General features: G+C 45.2%; 1 protein-coding gene across 5 annotated transcripts in view; it reads right to left on the bottom strand.

Moving 5' to 3' along the window:
* Positions 1 to 21,266, bottom strand: part of VPS54 (VPS54 subunit of GARP complex) — a 541,872-nt gene that overhangs the window by 292,476 nt on the left and 228,130 nt on the right. For all 5 annotated transcript variants that reach the window (XM_085612543.1, XM_085612546.1, XM_085612547.1 and 2 more), the window contains one exon: positions 11,363 to 11,415. In XM_085612543.1, coding sequence (XP_085468669.1) covers positions 11,363 to 11,415 — 53 coding nt within the window. The remainder of the gene's footprint in view (positions 1 to 11,362; positions 11,416 to 21,266) is intronic.

Here is a 21,266-nt window from a genome sequence, read left to right as displayed (position 1 = left end):
CGGTCCAGCAACCATCACATCAGGTCTTTTGCAGTCTCTTCTGTGTGGTCAAAGAGGTCCCAGGGATGTTTGGCCCACCAGGGCTTCAGATCCCGCTGCAGAGCCCGCTTATGCTACCTGGCATGCTCGATCAGCAAGATGCAGGACGTCATGAAGACCAGCAGCCTCAGAGTCGACCTCACTCACTAGGACTAATGCTAAAATATAGGGAACATAACCTGAATGCTCTGGACTCTTTTCCGGGAGAATGGCACAAAACCAAAATGTGTCCAGAATGGTTCTGAGGAAAGGGAACATCTGAGAAGGAGTCAGGCATGACTTCAGCACGTTGACAGTGAACCTGAAGGATGGCAGAAGGTACGCCATAGTCGGAAGGTGGTTGAGGACAGTCAGTAGTCGAAGTAGGTGAAGACTGGCACCCCTGACCTACTTAGGTGTGCTGCTACCACCGCCATCACTTTCATCAACACCACAGGTGCACTGGTGAGACTAAAGGGGAGCACCACAAACTGAAAAGGCTTCTGTTGCACTACAAATCACAGGTAGTGCTTGTAGGCATGCAGGATGGGTGTACGGAAATAGGTGTCCTGCAGGCCTAACATCACCATCAAGTCTCCAGAGTCGATGGGCAGATAAAATCTGGGCTGGCAGGCTAGCGGTTTGGGGCACCTATAACAAATCTGCGATAGGAGAAATAGAATTGGTGCAGTTGGCAAGGTGGGCAGCAGGCACTTCTAGCGTGCGGTAACCTTTCTCTCTTTGAAATGCTCTAGAGTGGAATGAGCCTGGTCTTTAACCAAGGGAGTCTCGTCAAAGGCATGTCCATCAGGGAGGACTGGACTTCACCCGAGAAGCCAGTCATCACAGCCACAATGTAATCGGTGATGTCCAAGCCACATCAAATTATGAACTTGATCGTATCATGACTGTCTTGAATCGCCTGTTCAACAACAGGTCAGAGGTCTTCAGGCATGTCAGGCAGGACTTGTGCAACCGAATCCCAAAGGACGTGAGAACAGTGTCCCACAAACAACTGGCGTTAACTAATCTGAGTGCCAGTCTGGTACAGGAAAACATTTGTTTCCCAAATGTATCCACTTACTTTGATTTGCTGTCAGGGAAGTGCTAGTAAAGTTGTTTGGGTTAGACCTGCATGTGGAGATTTGTACCACTAGACTTTAGGGGAAGGAAGCTGCAAGAGAAAAGGAGGGTCGCCTTTAAGCAGGGTGATGGCACCTGGCAATTTGTTTGTTGACTGGGGTGCAGAACAAGGTTTGGCCCAAGTCCCAAATAAGGTATCCGTACGTGCCTCATTAAATGGAAGAAGAGACTCAGAAGATTTTGTCCCTGTGGGAGGACTTCTGTCAATACAATGGTCAAGTGCTTCAGCGTCTTATGGAGTACCATGGTGTGGGAAGCAGATTGCTCTGTGGCTGATTTGGGGGGCAAGAGTAGACCAGTTTTCAGGGAAGTATCGAAACCACTAGCCTTCTGCAAGTCATCGCACCAACTGTCATCCTGGTAGGGTTGAATGAACTCATCTGCCAGGTCACAATTGTGATCAGAGTCTGGTCTAAAAAAATAACAAAGTGTTTGGGTTCTCCCATGTGGAGGTGGTAAATCAGGTGGGAGAAGTGGCCCCTCAAGCCGTATCAGGCACGACTTCTGTGGAGGTCAGAAGGGCGTTGATTCGGCTTCGGAGAGAACTATCAGAACCTCCTCCTCCGATGATCGATGAAGTCGGCATCAGCATGGAAGTGCCCGGGGCTGGTGCAAGAAGTGGGTTCAGGACTGGAGCCGGAGGCAAGAGGGACTCTGCGGATCCAACTGGCACCAAAGGCGAACCTGCTGGTGGTACTCTAGATGGAGGGCCTCTCGGCTCCTTGGTGCCCAAAGGTGCGCCAGAGGGAGTCAGTGGGAACCTGAAGAGACAAAAGCATAGGTACATGGAACTCTTTGATCTGATTTGGCATGGCTGTAGGCCCTGGAAACTCTGGTTGGTGTAAGCACTGGTTACGTCTGGTAATATAGGTTTGCTAACTTGCACAGCCAGATAACACAATGGGAAAGCTTCCTTTCTAACATTTGTTTAGATATTTTGTCAATTTTGCAAACAAAGTTGGCATACCACAAAATTGTTTCTTCAGTACATACCTCAAGATCATGCTCATACAGTACAGTAGACAGTCTAGAGTCAACTGCAAAGGGTAACTTTGCAAAACATTTGCAGAAGTTTGATTACAAGGCTGAAGTACATTCATAATACAGGGTGTTTAGTATCGGATCATTATTTGTGGAGGGAAGGCAGTTCTAGGATCAGTGTTTGCCAATCCTTTTGTCTAGCAGTCACACGAGAAGGCCTCTGGTGATCCTGAATAATTATCTCCTAGTTTTTCCAGCACCAGCATTTGCCAATTATTCAGCCTAGCATTAACGTGCTTGTGACCAACCCTAATCTGTTCTTTCTTGGGAAGAAATCTAAGGTGTATGGAAAATGTATAGGTTTAATATAGAAGAAAGCTGACAACACTTGTGGATAAGAAAATAAGGCTCACATGTCAGAGAAAAGCTAGGCAAAGATTGAACAAATGAATTAATACCAAACAGGTACCATGCTGCTGTCCCAGCTGAAACAGTGGAAGCAGGGTAAGTCTCCTATCACTACATTGTCCCTTATTTTACCCAGAAATGTAATTCGCTACAAATAATGAAAGTGGAAACCATTGTGGAAGGAAATTTTAGAAGGCCAGTAGATGCCTTCTTATGTAAACTAGATAAAAAAGGTCCTCTGAGAACCAAGAAAAGTATTGGGCTTGCGTGGCTAGGCAAGGCTAGCAGGGCAACACAAAGTAGGCTGAATTGTTCTAGCGCTGTCAAGGCAGCAACTACCATGTGCTTTATGTCTCACCCTCACATGTGCAGGGTCTGAGCCATGACCTGACTAGGGATGCACCCAACTGGTGCTCACCTGCCTCTGAAAGTTTTAAGTCTTCAGGAACTTGAGGGGTTTTGAGCATGAAACCCTACTCAAAATGCTAGCTTTTGAGGGGCGTGGACTTGGAAGCCCAGCTGGTGGTCCACTTTTGAAAACGCTCGAAGATCTCCCATAATATCTTTTAACATCCTGAAGACTTGCAACCTGCAAAACCCTCTGTACCAGCTGTAATTGAACCCAGACAGCCACTAGTATGGACCACTCCTCCCTTTAGTCCAAAACCACTGAGCAGTGGAGGACCACTCCTCCCTGTGGTCCAAAACCGCTGAGCAGTGGTGGACCTGAAAGGCCTCAGTAATGGGGTACAAGTAGCAGCGTTCTTACTGGCCTGGTCCACAAGAGGGAGGCGGCTTGTCTCCGGAGGCGCTCACGGGACACCAGGTAAGAGTGAGCTGCGGCTGTGTGATGACTGAGGCCAGAGAGCCAACCTGCCCCCATGCACTACATGGCATGGCGCCCACACTCCAATGTGAAGCAAACCCCGGCAAGGCTGATCAACCGCCTCAGCCGTACATAGGATGCCCTTTCTGAATCAAGGAGATGAGTCTAGAAATCTGGCCAGGCCCAGTGGTGGTCTGACCGACAGCCCCTAACACCTCCTCCTGGGGCAAACTCCCACGGTTTACTGCTGGACCGGTGGGTGGGGCCTGCCTGCGTAATGCTGCGTCTACCACCATACAACCTGCTGCAACCCGAATACAAGGAACCAGGCTGCGTGCTGCCTTTTGTTGGGCTTAAGGAAAGGGGCCAGGACGCAACAGGAACCCTGGACCATCATCGCTCAACCACCATCCATTTTGGTGCACGCACGTCAGGGACCCAGTCTCCAGACAGGAGAGCGTCCACTGACGCTCCAAACACAAAAATGGCGTCGGATGATACAGGGGTCGGATGATACAGGCAGACCGGTTGGATCCACCAACTGACGGGGAAGCCTTGAAATGCCTGCATCTACCTGAATCTCCTGGCGATCAGCCATTCTCTGCACTCGTTTCAACTCTCCCTAACAAGTGCTGTCAGGCCCAGCTACGACCCATGGGGACTACACTGTGTTGCCTCAAACATAGGCCAGACAGTCATGGGGAAGGAAAATGGCCCAGTTCCCAGGCCTAGACCAACATAAATAATTATGTAACCCAATCATCAAGTGAAGCTATATCCTCACAGCCTTGTACCACACCTTGCGACCTAGATACGATCATACAGGCAATCCAAAACTCTCGGGAGGCAGTTGAAATGAAGATAGGGGAGTTCAAAATCAATATTTTCCTTTCCCGCCAGGACTTAAGAAACGTGGCTTACAGGGTCTCTGAGTGAGAGGGCACGGTTTTGACACTTCAGTACAAGATGGCTGCCCGCAAGTGTGATGTGTTTAAGCTCCACTCGACAACCAGCATCTTGGAAAACCTGACATAGGATGCCCAAAATAGCTCCAGACAAAACAACCTAGGGGCTCTTTGGAGGGCATCAATACAACTTTGAGCCCCAGATATCAACCCACACTGCCCTACAGCTCCCACCTGGAAGTAATATACTGGGAGGAGACAGCAATGCCTTTCTTAAGCCCAACAGACTCTTCACACGCACCCACGACAAGCCGCTTATCCCGCACCAACATCGGTCCTGAATGGACTCCATAGGACTCTGTTATGCATGGAGAGTTTGGCACCCCAATAACAGAATTCACGGACACATCCGCTCAGCACAAAACGCTATCCAGTATGGACTTACTTCTCCTTCCCTCCACCGATCTCTCCCAACTTACGGGCACCAAGATCCTTCCCAGAGGGATCTTTAATCACTTGCCACTACTGCCCATCTTGGCTCCCCAGAAGGAACCAGATGCCCCATGTTAGAAATTAATGCTGGCTTCTGCAGGACACACAATGTCTTGAATACTTACAGAGCTCCTAACCTACTTCGAAATTAATAAAGGCCCAGTTTCATCCCCCGGGACGCTATGGGCGGCTAGGGAAGTTACTCTGAGGGACCTGGGCAAAAGCTTCCTCAGAATAAAGGGAAAAGCTCCACCAAACAACCACACTCAAACAACAAGTAATGGGCTCAGAATGGCAATACCTTAAAAAACCATCGGAAACCCTAAGCCGAAAATTGCAATTCATAATGACCTTACTGAAACAAGTCTCATTAGAAGACACACAAAAGTGATGAAGAGCATTCACAAAACGTTTCTATGAATGGGGGAATAAAAGTGTGAAGCTATCATACTGGCTAGAGACAAGACAAATGGCCTACAGAATTGTCCCTGAAATGATAGACACACCCAAAACCCATAAAAACAACCCCACCAAGATTGCTGCAGCATTTGCAGGTTTTGTCAACAACCCTATACCGCCTAACTCAGACTCAAGCAAGAGATATAAACCGGATTCCGATCGACATTCCTTTGTCCAGCCTGACACTTTCCCCTACATTGGACCCGGACAGTCCCCTCACACTTGAGTAAATCAGCGATGCCATATTAGCTCTGAAACCCTGGAAACCCCTGACCCGACGGCTTCCTGTTGGAGTTCTACAAGAAGTAATGTGAAATCCTTGGCCCTCATCTCCAAGACCTCTATGCAGAGGCTACCAACAAAGGCACTTCACCCCACAAATCGAGCTTGATAGGGTTACGATAGTGGTTCTCCCAAAAGAGGGACAAACCCCCACAAGTTATTCATTATACCGCCCAATCTCCTGATCAATGCAGAAATTAAGATCTATGCTAAAATACTCGCTGTCAGACTCCAACAAGCCTGACCCCTCCTGATCCACAAACACCAATGCGGCTTTATGCCGAACCGCACCACCGATCACTGCATACGACGCATGCAAGTGGCACTGGCCCATGCAAAGGCTCTGCTAAGACCATTTACACTAGTTCTTATAGACATAGAGAAGGCATTTGACTCGGTTGAATGGTCTTTCCTCCTTAAGACTATGGAGAAAATGGGCTTTGGTCCGAGATTCAGGTCCCTTATGAAACTCCTTTATACCAACCCGACCGCCCAAGTAAAGGTTAATTAAGCATTTTTTGACCCCTTCCTAATCCGTGGGAGTACCAGGAAGGGGATGCCCTCTTTCTCCACTCCTTTTCGCCCTAGCCATTGAACCCCTAGCTCAACTATTTCGATGTAACGTGCAAATTCAGGGACGGCACTGGGGTGAACAGACAGAAAAAGAACAACCCTATACGTAGGTTGATGTCCTTCTCTTAACTAATTCACACGTATCTAGGCTCCGGTTATTGGAGATACTTGCCCTATACGAGGATGCGTCTGGACTCCAGATGAACTGGGCCAAAATCCTTCTGGACCTTATCCAAGGTGATTAGGCAACGGTAAACTGGCAATCAAGCATTCGCATTAGGAAGCTGAGCTGTCAATATTTGGAAATCTATATCTCTCTCATGGAGCCTCATTATCACACCATTTTACAATGAACAAGTTACTTACATTCAGAAACGCCTTACCTAGTAGAGACTATCTAGCAGCAAGTTCCTTACCTAACAATATTCTCGAGGCATCAGACTGGATCCGGTGAGCAGTACCCCTGAACAACAGTAAGTGGCGTTGTTTGGCTCCATGTGGCGTTGTCGCATGTGTCGGAAGTGATGTGTGCTAGGCCTACATAACCGCCACCCCAGTGAGCTGACGTCTATTTTTGCAACTTTCCACGCCAAAAGCACAGAGCCACGAAAAACACGGACCACTGGTGCATCAAACTAGGACCTTTGAAAGGGGAAATCCCTTTACTCTGAATCCATTCGCAGACCAGGGAGGATGGGTGGGTCAGTAAAGAATCTGAAGCTAAACAGAGTATCTACCTGCTAAGATATTACCAAACGTAAGTAACTTCTTCATCTGATAGAGACTTCTAGCCGCAGATTCCTTACCTTAGAATAAATACCCAAGCAATACTTTCCCAGCGGTGGGGCTGCGACACAGATTACATTTAAAAAATCCTGTAGGAGTAAATAGGCTAAATGCCTGACTCAGCGGTCCTGAATGTCAAGGCAGTAATGCTTTGTAAACGTGTACAGAGAAGTCCACCTTGCTGCCTGACAATTATCCAGGACGGGTACTCCGTGAGCTAACGCAGCAGTCATCGCCTTAGTTCTGGTAAAATGAGCTCACAAACTTTCAGGAGGTGCTTTTTGGCCAATGCGTAGCAGATTTTGATGCAGAGCACTATCCATCGTAAGATGGTCCATTTCTGCACCACCTTTTCTTTTTTGGCTCCGACGAACCCCACAAAAAGTTGATTGTCCACCCGAAACTCTTTTGTGTGGTCAGTTTAGAATGGCAACACTCTTTTTTTTGATCCAGCTAATGGAGTCTCTCCTCTTCTTTAAAGGGGTGAGGCACAGCGTAAAAGGTAGGCAGGGTGATGGATCGCCCTACATGAAAGGGGTTGACCACCTTTGGTAGGAAGGAGGCTCTCATTCATAGAACTTGCTTGTCTGGCTGGGTGTATAAGGTACGGAGGCAGAGATGATTAAGCCTATAGCTCACTGACCCTCCGGGCAGATGTTATTGACACTAGAAAGTTCTTTTTTAATAGTAAGGAGCCTAATGGGGCAGTTCTGCACAGGCTTGAATGGAGCAAATATCAGGAATTTTAGGACTAAATTGAGGTCTCACGGAGACATAATGAAGGGAGAAGGTGGGAATGTATTGGAGACCTTTCAAAAAACAATGTACAATAGGGGACTTTAACAGGGATGGCTGATCTGGCAACCACAGAAATGCCAAGATGGCAGAAAGATAGCCTTTTAAGGTGCCCAAGGCAGAGACCTGCTGGGCCATAGTGAGAATAAACAGAAGAACTTGGGAAAGGGGTGTAAATAGGGGGTCAACTTGCTTATCTGTACACCATGCCACAAATTTGATGCAGGCGTATACCTTGTTGGTGGAGGGACGTCTGTCTACCAAGATAACATTGCAGACTTCGGGCAGAAGGTCAAAAGCTGTCAACTGTTGCTGCTCAGTCTCCACACATGAAGGCAAAGCGTTACCAGGTTCGAGTGCAGAACCTTGCCCTGTTGCTGTGACAGAAGATCCTCCCAAAGAAGCAGCTTGATCGGAGGACCCGTGCTCATGCTCAACAGCTTGGGATAACAGACTCTCCGTGCCCAATCCAGAGCCACAAGAATGACTTGGGTCTGGTCTGTCATCATATTCTTGAGAACTCTAGGAGGTATGGTATTGGCAGAAAGGCATGCAGGAGGCCTGAGCTCTACTCGAGACGTAAAGTGTCTCAGAGCAAGAGCCGCCTTGGAAACTCCAACAAGCAAAACTGCTGACATTGCACGTTCGACGGAGGCGAACAGATCCATCCAAGACTCTCCCTATACCTTGCACCACCTCTGGATGTAGGATTCGGGTGCGACTTCAGCATGTTGATAGTGAACCCCAGAAAGTGCATAAGGGTCACTGTAATCTGGGGAAGGGAAGGGGTGCAGGCGACAGCCTGGGTGAGCCTGAGTTCAATGGCCAATCATCGAGTTAGGGAATGACTGGAATCCCTGACCCCTGAAGATGATTGCAACCACCGCCAACATGGGGAGGTGAAAATAAGAATACTACAAGTCCAGCAATACCATCCGGTCTCCTGGGTCTAGGGGAGACAGGACTTCTTCTTCTGGAAGAGCCTGAGAAGGTGCAGGTGTAAAATAGGACAAAGTCATCCATCCTTCTTGGGCACCAAAAGTAGCAGGAATAACAAACATCACCTACTTCTGATGCCGGCATCCTCTCTACTGGTTACCTTGGCCAAGAGAGCTGCCACTTCCTAGCATAGTAAAGAGATGGGGTCTTGCGTCAGCCTGTCGCAAGAGGGTGGCACAGGTGGAGGGTTAGTCACAAAGGGCTATAGTATACCCCTTTGGACAAACTGGAGAACCAAGCGGTCAGATATCGACCTCCAGTGGTGCAGGTGATGGGGTATACTGCTTCCCACTGGATGCCCATGATGGTCAGAGGGCAAACTAAAGAGGCTCGGAGGCTGCAGCTGCTGGGGTGGTGGTGGACTGGCTCAACCTCTGACTACCTTACCCATGAAATCTGTGGGTACCGTGTCCTCAGCCATGCAAGGGCTGGGAAGCCTGCGAGCTGTGGTTGCTGAGTGGGTAGAGACATAGCTGAAAGCCCCATCTGTGACCTTAGCCCTGCTGTCCTTGATGCACTGATGCACTCTAGCACTGAATCCACCTTATCTCCGAAGACATGTAAGACATAGAAGGGCATGTCCATAAGCGATTCCGATGTGGTGACTTCTGACTGAACCACCTCTGTCATGATGTTCGTCTTGACAGCCACTTTGGGTAGCTGAAGGTTGAGGACCTTGGTTGCTGTCCTCACCAGCATATCAAATGAAGCTACCTCCTCCATAGCCACAGTAGGAGGAGAGACCAAACCAGTATCTGGAGAGGTGTTCAGACCACTGTCATTCACCAAATCATCACAGCAAAGAAGACCAGTAGGAGCCCTTCCCGAATCCATGGGCCCGAAGGCGCTCCAGAGAAAAGGGCTACCCAAATATGAGATGCATGCCCTCATAAAATTCAAAGAGTTAGATGGGAGACACTCCAACTCATGGAAACTCGGAGAGGCACGGAGAGCGCAGGCTTAACCACGGAGCCAGACCTTGAAAGTCAACGGTCCCTCATCCGTCAGATGACTTCGATGGACAGAACAAAGTCGAAGACCTCTTTGACTCTTGTTCTTCTTATGCTTGTGGGACTTGCCCGGATGACTTAAACTGTGACGACGAGCACTTGGAATGGCTCTGAGACCGATCCCGGGTTGTTCCTCTCGACCAGGCTCGAGATCATTGTGGCGCTGCATGTCAGACAGATTGCTGGCTAGGCATGTTAAATTATTATTTATACAGAATTTCAGGTATGCATTATAAGGATGACTTTCTCTTAAAATTGTAGATCTCATGGATCGTGGGCACAGGAAAGTTGGTGGAGGGCTCTCAAACAATTGCAAGCACTTTGGTTATAACCCTGGGGATGGCGTTGATGCAGTTGATGCCTTAACCCCTCCTTATTGGCAATTTTTTTGTGGCAGGGTTTTCAAAAAATAAGTGTATTATTTGAGGCACAGATTTTGCGCCAGGATTGCGCCACTTTTTTGGCACAAACCAGACACCAAATCTAATTTGTTAAATCTCATAATGCGCCTAAATGTACACATGATATACCTGATAAACATGTGTGTGAGGTCTTAATATCTGATGTCACTTCTTGTGATGACACTTCCAGTGCAATGTCACATGTTGTGACGTTACGCGCAGTGATGGCATGCGTCATGATGTCACTTGCATTCTGCCTAACTTGGTTAGTCCCCCCCACTTCTTTTTATAGGACTTGTGCCCTGCCACCATAGATGTGTAGTCGCCAATATATTATTTAGTTAAAAATGTTATCCAGTAATAAGGGAATAGTATTGAAAACCGCAGAATCTGGAAAGACTATTATTGTCATGGCAGCGCACCTGGTAATATTTCACTCTATGATCCCTTAGGAAGTGGACAATAACTTATAATTATAGCAGACAACAGCTCACTCGTTAACACTCAAGGAGTGGTCAGAATCTTTGAGATTTGATGAAGAAAGCAAACACCAACAAATACTGGAGGCCTTGTAGCTAATATAATTGAATAAAAATGAGGGACTAGGGTAATAAGGTAAGAAAAGAGAAACAAAAGACCTCTGTAATAACGCAGTCAAAGCCTAAGTCAGTCGTCAATGGACAGTGGACAAATGAATTAAAGGATTGGTTGCATTCAGGGTGCAAGGGAGCAAAATCAGACATGAAAGACATACTCTCCACCTCATATTCATTCATATGCTTAGAGACTGCGAAAACACAGTTTTCTATCAGACCACAATGTTGCACAGTAGATCTATCCTTAAGAGTAGAGTTAATGGTTTCAACATGTTTGGTATAAATGTTGTAGTCAAGTTTTCATACAGTTAAATCTCCTGAATATACCCTACAGGATGGCAGATGGTAATTAAAAAACATAACTGCAAATAATCTTCTCGCTCACTTTCGATCACCCAACCCCCTCCGGTTTTCTGTATTGTGTGTGAGTGACACCAGACAGAGCCAATGTATAGGAGGGTAAGACAGACTGACATCCCCACTCAACTGCTGTTATTGTATACAATGCCCATCTCAGGGTGGATGATCACTCCATTATGAAGCCTACCTAGGACATTCAAACTGACCCTACGTCAACATGTCTGAATGTTTGTTTTCAGTCTCCATTGTTGTCATTCCAGCAAATACAAGGACAATATTTAACATCCTACTCAAAAGCATCAGAATAAAATATTAAAATGATACATACCTATATGTTTCGGCATCTATTTCTTCTATCTGAGATACTGTACTAATCACACACTGTGAAGATAAATAATAATGGAAGATTTTTAAGTATATGTTGTAGTTGTTCAAAATCAATTCTTTTTTAGTAACATGACAAGTGTTCCCCTTCAAAACAATAAATTAAATTAAAAGGAAAACACATCCATATGATTTACCATGTTAACAGGTAATTCTACAAATGTGACAAGAGATTAAAAATAAGACTACAACTCTTTCTATCCTCTCCAACTCTTCCAAAAAGCATCGTTTTCCAAGCTCTTTATCCAAACCGAATTTCAAGTAAATTGAGGTTTTAAAGCTCAAGTCCGGATCCCCCCCCCCACTTGATCCCTGCCCACCAAAAATCCTGCATAGGTTTCCCGAAACCATTGCATCCACCCTCTGGCCTATTTTTAACCAAATTATTACCACGGGGTATTTTCCCACCGATTGAAAAAAAGCTTCCATTTGACCTCCTTTGAAGAAATCAAATCTTGATCCAGAGGATACTTCCAATTATAGACCCATCTCCAGGCTACCATTCCCCGCTAACGTTGTCGAAAGATTCCGAAATGAGGAACTGTCCTCCTTTCTGAGGGAAGGAGACACTTTGGACCACTTTCAGTTTGGCTTCAGAGTTCGCCACAGCACCAAATTGGCACTCATTACAGCCACGGAGGAACTCAGGCAAACCCTTGACAGAGGGGTAGTGCTGCCCTTATCCTTTTAGATCTCTCAGCGGCATTTGACAGGGTCAATCATGACATGTTGGTTGAACACCTTGCTTCGCTAGAGCACTCCTCCTACTTAGGTCTTTTCTGTCCAACAGGACGCAATCAGTAGCCCATGATGTATTAATTTCCCTGGATTTCTCACTTCCTTGTGGAGTCCCTCAGGGTTCATCTCTGAGCCCCACTCTTTTTAACCTATAGGACACCCCCCTAGCCACACTGATAAGAAGCTTCGGTTTCTCGCTGGTGTCCTACGCTGATGACACACAGATTATTGTGTCTATCAACAGCCCGGCTGCAGCTAGAGCCTCCCAGTTTCAAGACTGCATGGGTCATATAGGAAACTGGATGCAGGCTAACTGTTTTAAATTAAATGCGTCAAAAACAGAGGTCATGCTGTTTGGCATGACGCCAGGTATCTGGTCTGACAGCTGGTGGCCAAATGACATGGGATTTCCTCCAATACCTGCCAGCAAGGTAAACAACCTTGGTGTCCTTTTCGACACCAAGCTTTCCTTTGAATCACAGATGAATCAGACTACAGCGGCATGTTTTTTTACTCTTAAAATACATAAAAAGGTACTCCTATTCATTCCATTTGAACTAAGGAAAACAGTGGCCATGGCCTTACTTGGCTCCAGGCTGGACTACTGCAACGCCCTGCTTACTAGCGCAAGCAAGCGCAGCATACATAAACTTCAGGTGACGCAGAAGGCCGCTGCCAGAGTCCTGCTTGGGCTTACCCGCTTTGACTCGGCCTCTAAAGCTCTGGCTGAGCTCCACTGGCGACCTATTACCAAACGCATCCAGTTCAAAGCTCTATGTATTGCGTTCAAGGCTACACATGGTAAAGGCCCCAGGCAATTATCGCAACTCTTTAAGCACTACATCCCGGATAGATCACTGAGATCCTCAGGCAGTGGCAACTTGATTGTCCCCAAGATACGTAAAGTAAAGTGGGGAGGAAAAAGCTTTGTGTTATAATCTTGTATGTGATTAATGCATCCTCTGTTCCTGCCTTTGCCTTGCTGCTCAGTCTGTGTGATGTCATCGGAATGTTGGAGAGTGTTTGAGTGGAAGAAGGGATCAGTTGGTGTGGAGGGGCTGAGCAGCAGGGAGGCTGCTCCTGGTGGGGCGTTGTATGGCATTGAAGAAGGCCTAGCATGTGGCTAATGTGGTTCTTATCTAAGGAATAAAACAACGATCCTGAACTACATCACCTGGACTATGTATCTTTCTTTTGATTGTAACATTGGCGACGATTTTTAGAACCTGCGTGCTACTTTTATGGAGATTGGACTTTCAAAACTGAAGAAAGAGACTACAACCTGTGGATTTGTACAAACCTGGCACCCCTAATGCCCCACCAGTGACCATTTCATCGGTCGCCCCAACCAGTAAGTGCCAGTTTGTCTTAGACTTTTCTTCATGGTCAAGAAGCCTGCCTGTCTTTGCTGGACTGTTCCTGTCTTGTTACATGTAGACAGAGAACATTATCTGTGACCTGGACAGCATTTGCGTGTACTGTACATTTGGATTTGGGTTGGTTCCTGCTGACTGTTGGATTTTAGGAATGGTTTATCAGTGATTTAAGGTGCCAGCTCCGACCTGCCTGTTTACTGCCCACTAGCTGACTGTTTTGAAAGAAGTCAGTCCAGGAATTGCGACCTGCTTCTGCCAAGTTGTTATGCTGATTCAGTGATGCATGAGCTGTTTTCTGTGAGTCTGCTTCAATCTACCAGACTCTTAAGCTGTTAGTCGGGGGCACGAATCGAGTCCCGGTGTTTGTGTCACAGTCGTGCAAGTCTAAAGAGCAGGCCAATTTTTCAACAGCGTGTGGTTTTTTTAATTAACCAAGAGGAGACTATGGAGGTGGAGACTATGGAGTTAACAGTGCCTGAACTGTATTCACTGAATTTTCACAGTGCGACCAGTGTGAGAGTGGTGTACGAGGATTTTCAAATGGGCATCTGTTAGAGCTATGGAGAATTGCTACTGTGCATCAGAATTTGGTTTTTCTAGTTAAATCCTGTGGTTTACGGTTGCTGGCATTCGTTGACATTTTCAAATGTACACGCGCACCTTACCGTCAGTTTGTTGCCGCGCGCTGGCATAGGGGATTCTAGATTCCGTCTTGCTGTCTTCGACTTTCTCCGCTGCCCAGTGACGCCTGTATGCAGCTATGCACCGCTAGCCATCCGGCGCGGCGTCACCCTACGTGCCGCCATCTTGTGGTTGACATCCTTTGACTATTCCCTGATGCACGCTCCCGTTTTGCCAACCACGTTTTTGCCAACCAAACACTTCGAGGATTCCGATTCACATCTTGAGGCGTTTTGTGAAGTCCGCCGACTATCTCCTTTCCTCGTGGACATCTGGTGATCCAGTTATTTCTAAAGAAGAAATTGAAGATGTTCTGGCAGTTTGGATTTTCTGAGGAACTATTGTTGGTTAATCCTCCTACAAGGTATTGTTTTTCCTGGTTGTAGCTCACTTGTTCCAGACTTAAGCTGCTTACTGACAACGGTGACTACCTTCTTTATTTTAGTTTGTTGTTTTCTTGAGACATTTTTATTAATGTTGTCATTTGTATTCAAATGCCTTAATTCTGTCTCTCCGTTATGTGTGCTTTTTATGCGATGAAGTACCAATTATCGTTATCTGTTCCAATATTTGTATGAGAGGGGGTGAGTGGGTGAAGTGTCTTTGTTTTGCTTCTGTTTGTATAGTGTGGGAGAGATAGGCATTGTCCCTGGTTTTGTTGTGTATGTCTTTTATTAGTCTTGCCTCGTCTGAGGTGTTTGGTCTGTGCGCGTTATGGGTGCGCACATGTGAAGACTTCTTTTAGAAGCTTCTCGGTCTTACCTGTTTGGTTTTACCCTTAGGTTGGTGGTTACCTCATGTGAGGTGTTTGGTCTGTGCGTTACGGGTGCGCACATGTGAAGTCTTCTTTTGAAGCTTCTCGGTTTTACCTGCTTGGTTTTACCCTTAGGTTGGTGGTTACCTCATGTGAGGTGTTTGGTCTGTGCGTTGCGGGTGCGCACATGTGAAGACTTCTTTTGGAGCTTCTTGGTTTTACCTGTTTGGTTTTACCCTTAGGTTGGTGGTTACCTCATGTGAGGTGTTTGGTTTGTGCGTTACGGGTGCGCACATGTGAAGGCTTCTTTTGAAGCTTCTAGGTCTTATCTGTTTGGTTTTACCCTTAGATTGGTGTTACCTCGTGTGAGGTGTTGGTCTGTGCGTTAAGAGTGCGCACGCAAGAAGACTCCCTATTTGGAGGCTTCTCAGTTTTTCCTGTTTGGTATTATCCTTGAGTTGGTTGGGTACTTCGTGTGTGGTGTTGGTCTGTGCGTCACATGTGCGCACGTGTGGAGATTTCTTATCTTCTGGCTTTCTGTTTTGCCTGTCTGGGGTTGCAAGTTTACCCTTTTCTGTTATTCTTGAAGCTCTTTGATTTTTATATGTGTGTATGTCCATCAGCGCACATTTTTCTTGATTAGTCTTGTTGCATGTATGAACTTTGGTTTTGCATGCTCCTATTTTGTTCAATTTTGATGAGGGGGGGATGTGTTATAATCTTGTATGTGATTAATGCATCCTCTGTTCCTGCCTTTGCCTTGCTGCTCAGTCTGTGTGATGTCATCGGAATGTTGGAGAGTGTTTGAGTGGAAGAAGGGATCAGTTGGTGTGGAGGGGCTGAGCAGCAGGGAGGCTGCTCCTGGTGGGGCGTTGTATGGCATTGAAGAAGGCCTAGCATGTGGCTAATGTGGTTCTTATCTAAGGAATAAAACAACGATCCTGAACTACATCACCTGGACTATGTATCTTTCTTTTGATTGTAACACTTTGCATATACCACCACCAAACTCTGGAACGGCCTGCCTACCTCCCTTAAAAAGGAACCCCACTTGCTACAATTCAGGAGGCGCTTAAAGACCTGGCTCCACTAACTTACTCTACCAATCGAAATCACTGTCTATTTGTCTGTCCAGTGCCTAGATACCCTCAGGTCTGTGTAGCGCTTTATAAATTCTTCATTTCATTTCATAAAGAGCACAAACCTCCAAAGCATGGCCGTTATGGTTCCCCTCGTCACATTAAAAGCCACTATCCAGTTAATACTTTTGGCACCTGGAAATGCCAAGCTTAGTCTTTTACAAGGTATTTAACTATGATACTTGTCTCTTTAGGAGTATCTCTCTCATCCCTACAGCACAAGAATATATTGATGCTTTAAGCTCCCCTTAACCCATGTATCTGTTCTCTGCTGCAGAATAGAGGTAGCGCCTTAAACTAGGAGAAGCTTATTCTGCTTCTAGGTGTACAAGGATGCACTAGTAGGAAAAATCTACACCGCAACTGGCATTGCTTTTATGCACCCTTTGCCTGCATGGTTTCAGCATACCACCAGCTTGTCTAGCAGGGGAGGACGAGAAATGAAAAGAATGATACAAACTGGTCCAATTTAAAAAAAAGCTAACAGTGGAAAAATATTTTGAACTGGAGAGGGTAAACTATGAGTAATATAGATGCTAGTTCGTTTTGGCCATATCAGTGAAATAAAATCATAAGAATGATCCTTAGCCAAGTTTATTAATTGAACCCTCTAGTGTTTTTTGTCTTAAAGAAATGGGGGCAGAATATGCTCAATAAGTGCATCAATTTTCATTTATTGGGGAACATCGCGTTTTTTTATCCCATAGGTGTGTATTTTATCTAGAAGCATTTTCAGTCAGAGTACTTAGGTCATGAAGCTTGTAGCTCCTTTTACAAATGCAGCATGCACAGAGAATGTTGATTCTAGTGGCCCTTTTGGGTAAAAGTCTAACTGTATTCATTTGTAGGACTTGGAAGAGATATCTGGAAATTTCTGCAGGATGGAACAGACAGAGGTAGAGAAGGCATAGCATAAACTGAATTTTGGCCCAGGCTCAAAGAATTGGTGGGACATTTATAACTCATTTAGCTTCAAACACTAGGAAAGGGACCTTAATTCTCGATCTGGCTACACACAGTCATGGTGTAACACACCTCAGTACTGACCTGCAGCACCTTGTTCTATGCCCTTACTTGGACTGGGACCAACACAAATCTCATCCAATGCACCTTAACACATTATGTAGGAAGCAGAGTTCAGGAAGTGGAAAAATACAGTGTTTCCCTGAAAGGCAAGCACTATACGGCAGGACCCCTATGCTATTCCAATACTGGGAACAATATAAAGTGCTTTGAAAGCCCTCAGACTAAACCAGCAGGTTCACCTGCCAATCCAAATCAGAAACCAGGGCATACAGGCTCTATCAGTGTTCCTACATTCAACCTTGCAGCACACCGTGCTGTGCGAATACTTGTACCCAGTTACACATTTCTCAATCTTGACCTGCAGCATCCACTGCTATCCTAGTAACGAGACAGAAAAATGTCTCTACTAATGCATTTCAGACCAGACCAGAGCATCCCTTTCTACCGCATTATTGAGATCTACATGCAGATCTTATAGGGCACTTCAGTCATAAATGCCACACCCAGTCCCTACAGTGGGCAACAACTCATCTATTATTTCAATGCACCACAACTGTGCCATTCAGCACCCTCTGCTATTCAATTACTTGCAACCACCTTATCAATCTGTCAATATTCCTCAACAGAATTAGGATTATATAACACATTCATGAGTTGCAATAATCTAACTATTATAATACTAGGATACGCAGGGCCTGACAATCTGCCTATCGACCTAGAGCATTCCCCACATCCTGGTACCTACCATTCTTGCACTGAGACCCACACAGGTTTTCCATCTTAGATTCACAATCCGCCCCTAAAGCGCCCTTGCTTTTCAAACACTAGGACAACATAGCACTTCATTCCTGACCTACTAATATATGACTTATTCCTCTACTGAGCTCCCTATGTGCACTTCAATCCTGAGCTTTACCTCTCACGAAATTCCGTAAGAGCGTCCTATACAAAGTTCAGCCAACGCGTTCCAAATTGAATCCAATATAAAACAATAAATATATCAGAATAATATGGTTCACTTTATTTATTACTTTTTTTTTTTTTAAAGAATTTTTATTGAGTTTTGCCCAACCATCGCAACACTAGATCAACATTACATACATTAGCCTCTTGCAAGAGAGCTAGGCATCATAAAACATTTCAGGAGAAGCTAATTCGTCAACATATTCTTCCCTAGCACCCCCACCCCGCCCCCTCTCTACCCCCACCCCCCCTGTCAGTGTGCCCGCGTCAACTCCCCTCCAAGTGAGGCACACGGCGCCCCATGTATCGAGAGAACCTAACTCAAAATTATGGGATGAACCCTATCATTGTTCTCAAAAAGACCAGAGGTTTCACGTTGCCACCCATAGGCGCACCACGCCTCCAACCCGACCACTCGGCACGTCTTAATATATTGTACAAATGCCGATTCCTCGCTGAGAATGCTTAAGTGGCCTCATCCTGAGAAATATGGCTCACTTTATGGCCTAACAAAACAGACTCGGCCTCTTTCCCTGCTCATATTCCGTTAAACCAGTAATCTCTTTTCCTGCATCTCTCACATCTCCCACCAACTGTGGGATTAATCAGAAAAGGGGAGATTATACTGCTACTTCAGGAGTATGTGCATCAAGGCATAGGTTTACGTTTCTAAAACCAGAGGAAAATTAACCTGCTGAAACGTAACAATGTAGCACACAGGATAGTGTGCAGAGCTTGGTCTCTGCATGGAAGGGCCCCTAAATGGTCCTACAATTTTGACATCTGTCTGCAGTTAGTATTTCATAAACGTGCACTTTATCATCTTTTTACGAAGAGTTTATTGGTCTATTATTCCAATACTATTTGTCATTAGAGAAGATTGTACCACAGAGACAGGATCCAGAATACCAAGATCCCAGTATAAGAAAAAACACAATTAATCCAATTACCCTTTGAACCATTCTATCTCTCTTTATGCTGACCATAACCAGTGGATGTATTGCGCACCAACTAGTGTAAACTATCAAGAAAGCATCCTGGCCCCTGATATTGGGAGAAAATTCTCCAAGGATAGTGATGTGCAGTAAGAATGTGAGGTTCAGTTTAACAGGTGCAAAGACTATCTAGACAGGCATGGTAATTACCGGTTGTCAACCTACATATACCTCAGCATAGGTTGCCATACAGTAGTGAGGAAGTCTTCTTTATCCTCAATCAAGTGCCAAAAAATTTATTCTAGGGTTATTATCTCAAAATATTTGTATATCACATGTAAACAGAAGGGCAAAAGCGGTCCCCTAAATTCTCACTCTGACCACCTTCGTTGGACCAGCAAGTACCCGAAAGCCCATCACGATTTTGACAGCAGTAAACATCTATTTCCAATAAAATTGCATTTAAGAGTACAGTCACTGACGTAATGCCCCTAAGGTCCGACTCCATTTTAAGTAGGTCCTGACTCCATTCCTAAGTGACTGGAGTCGCTATTTTCTCAATAATAGGTAATGGGAGTCACAAATTTCCCTCAATTCAGGCAGAATAATTGTCATGTCTGCAATCGATGCAGATGTCATCTAATATTATCGTTCCAATAACTGTGAAAGCGTAAAGTATTTCTGACAATGACATAGATATAGCATCAGTCTGGTACAAGTGTCTAGGTATCATAATGTCAAGGCCAAATAATAACAAACACAGACACATAGCCAAAATAGTGTAGTCTGAAATGACATCCATTTATTTCGTAAGTTCTTAAGGATATGTCTGGGAAGCACACCTTGATACACATAATTTATGTCCGACATTCCAAAACGTGTCTCAGAAATTCCAATCTCTGATAAGATGTGATATATAAGGACTGTCCTTTGACTTCTTTACAGGAGAAGTCCTTCGCCCAGATTATCACACTGCTGCCAGCACACCAAAAAGATGCCACATCGCACTTGATGCACATAACAAGCTAAGTCCAAAAGAAAGAATGCTGCTGTGACGTGCGTTTTCCTTTTGCAGGGAAAACTGCCTTCACGCTTTTTTGATAACCATAGCTTTTGCAGTCAACAAGGTATGCAGTGTATTTGCTTCTTCCTAAGAAAGTCTAGATTGCAAGTTCTACTTTCCATGCTATGCTAGTATACAGCATAGAAGTAGGACTTCGGGTTGTAGCTTTTAAATGACATTTTAACTATGTAAGAAATGTTCAATTGTATTCTTGCTGTTCACAACGTGCCTATTAGCTGCTTCTATATTGGGTGTGGTTGTTTAAGACGTGGGAAGAAACAGGGTTGCCCTGTTGCAATAAAATCCTTTTAGTTAAAAATGTCTATTCTTCTTAGTACCATTTGTGAGTGTGATATTGAAAAACGCGAAATAGGTTTGTTTACGGTACCACGGTGTCCCACATCTCGGTTTAGGGATTATTAGTAACCAAAAAGCAATGATTCCACTTCAACAATGTATTGGGTGGGATTCTGCTGGGCTACAATAACATGTCTTTCACATTCAGAGTTGGTGCATTGAACCAAGTTCACCCGTGAAACATACATAACAAATGGATTACGAAATTCATGTTGATGGCAGAAACTCTACCCAAACTGGAGAAAAATAGCTGCTGACATCTTTCAAGCTCAACAGTAGTAGTTAAAGCTTAGGTACATTGGCAGCATTCATCCCACAGAGTAGTGGATTCAGCTGGATTCCAAGATTCTGCATGGTCATTCAGCAATGCCGACTGGCACAATTTGATGCAAACATCACCTACCCGAGTCTGCTAGATTTACATGGAACAGTTTGCATATGTCATTGTTATTCTTAAAGCCCAAGAGACCCCCAAATGCACCCAAGAAATCCATACTTGCATCAAGCAGTGGGCCTACTAATGACTTGATCCATGACCAGCTTGCATTTGTTTGGAAACAATGAAAAGGGGGTGGTTTAACATGAAATGATGGGACCCAGTCTGTACAGGTCTTCTGAAAATAGTCTTGACTTACAGAAACAGAGGAACACAACTCACTGTAAATAAGATGCAATTTATTTTAACACAGGTTAAAGAAGGCTCATGGATAATACCCAGAGTCAATACCCCATTGTATGCAAAGATGTTTTGAAGGTTGAATACACAGGTTTTCCATGTAAGAGGACAGCCCTTTTAGTTAGGCGTTTAAAGACTGG

Source organism: Triturus cristatus, chromosome 6 (genome assembly GCF_964204655.1).
Source record: "Triturus cristatus chromosome 6, aTriCri1.1, whole genome shotgun sequence".
In the NCBI taxonomy this organism is placed as follows: Eukaryota; Metazoa; Chordata; class Amphibia; order Caudata; family Salamandridae; genus Triturus; species Triturus cristatus.
Note: the sequence above shows the minus strand (reverse complement) of the source record. Positions and strands in the feature narration are given on the sequence as shown.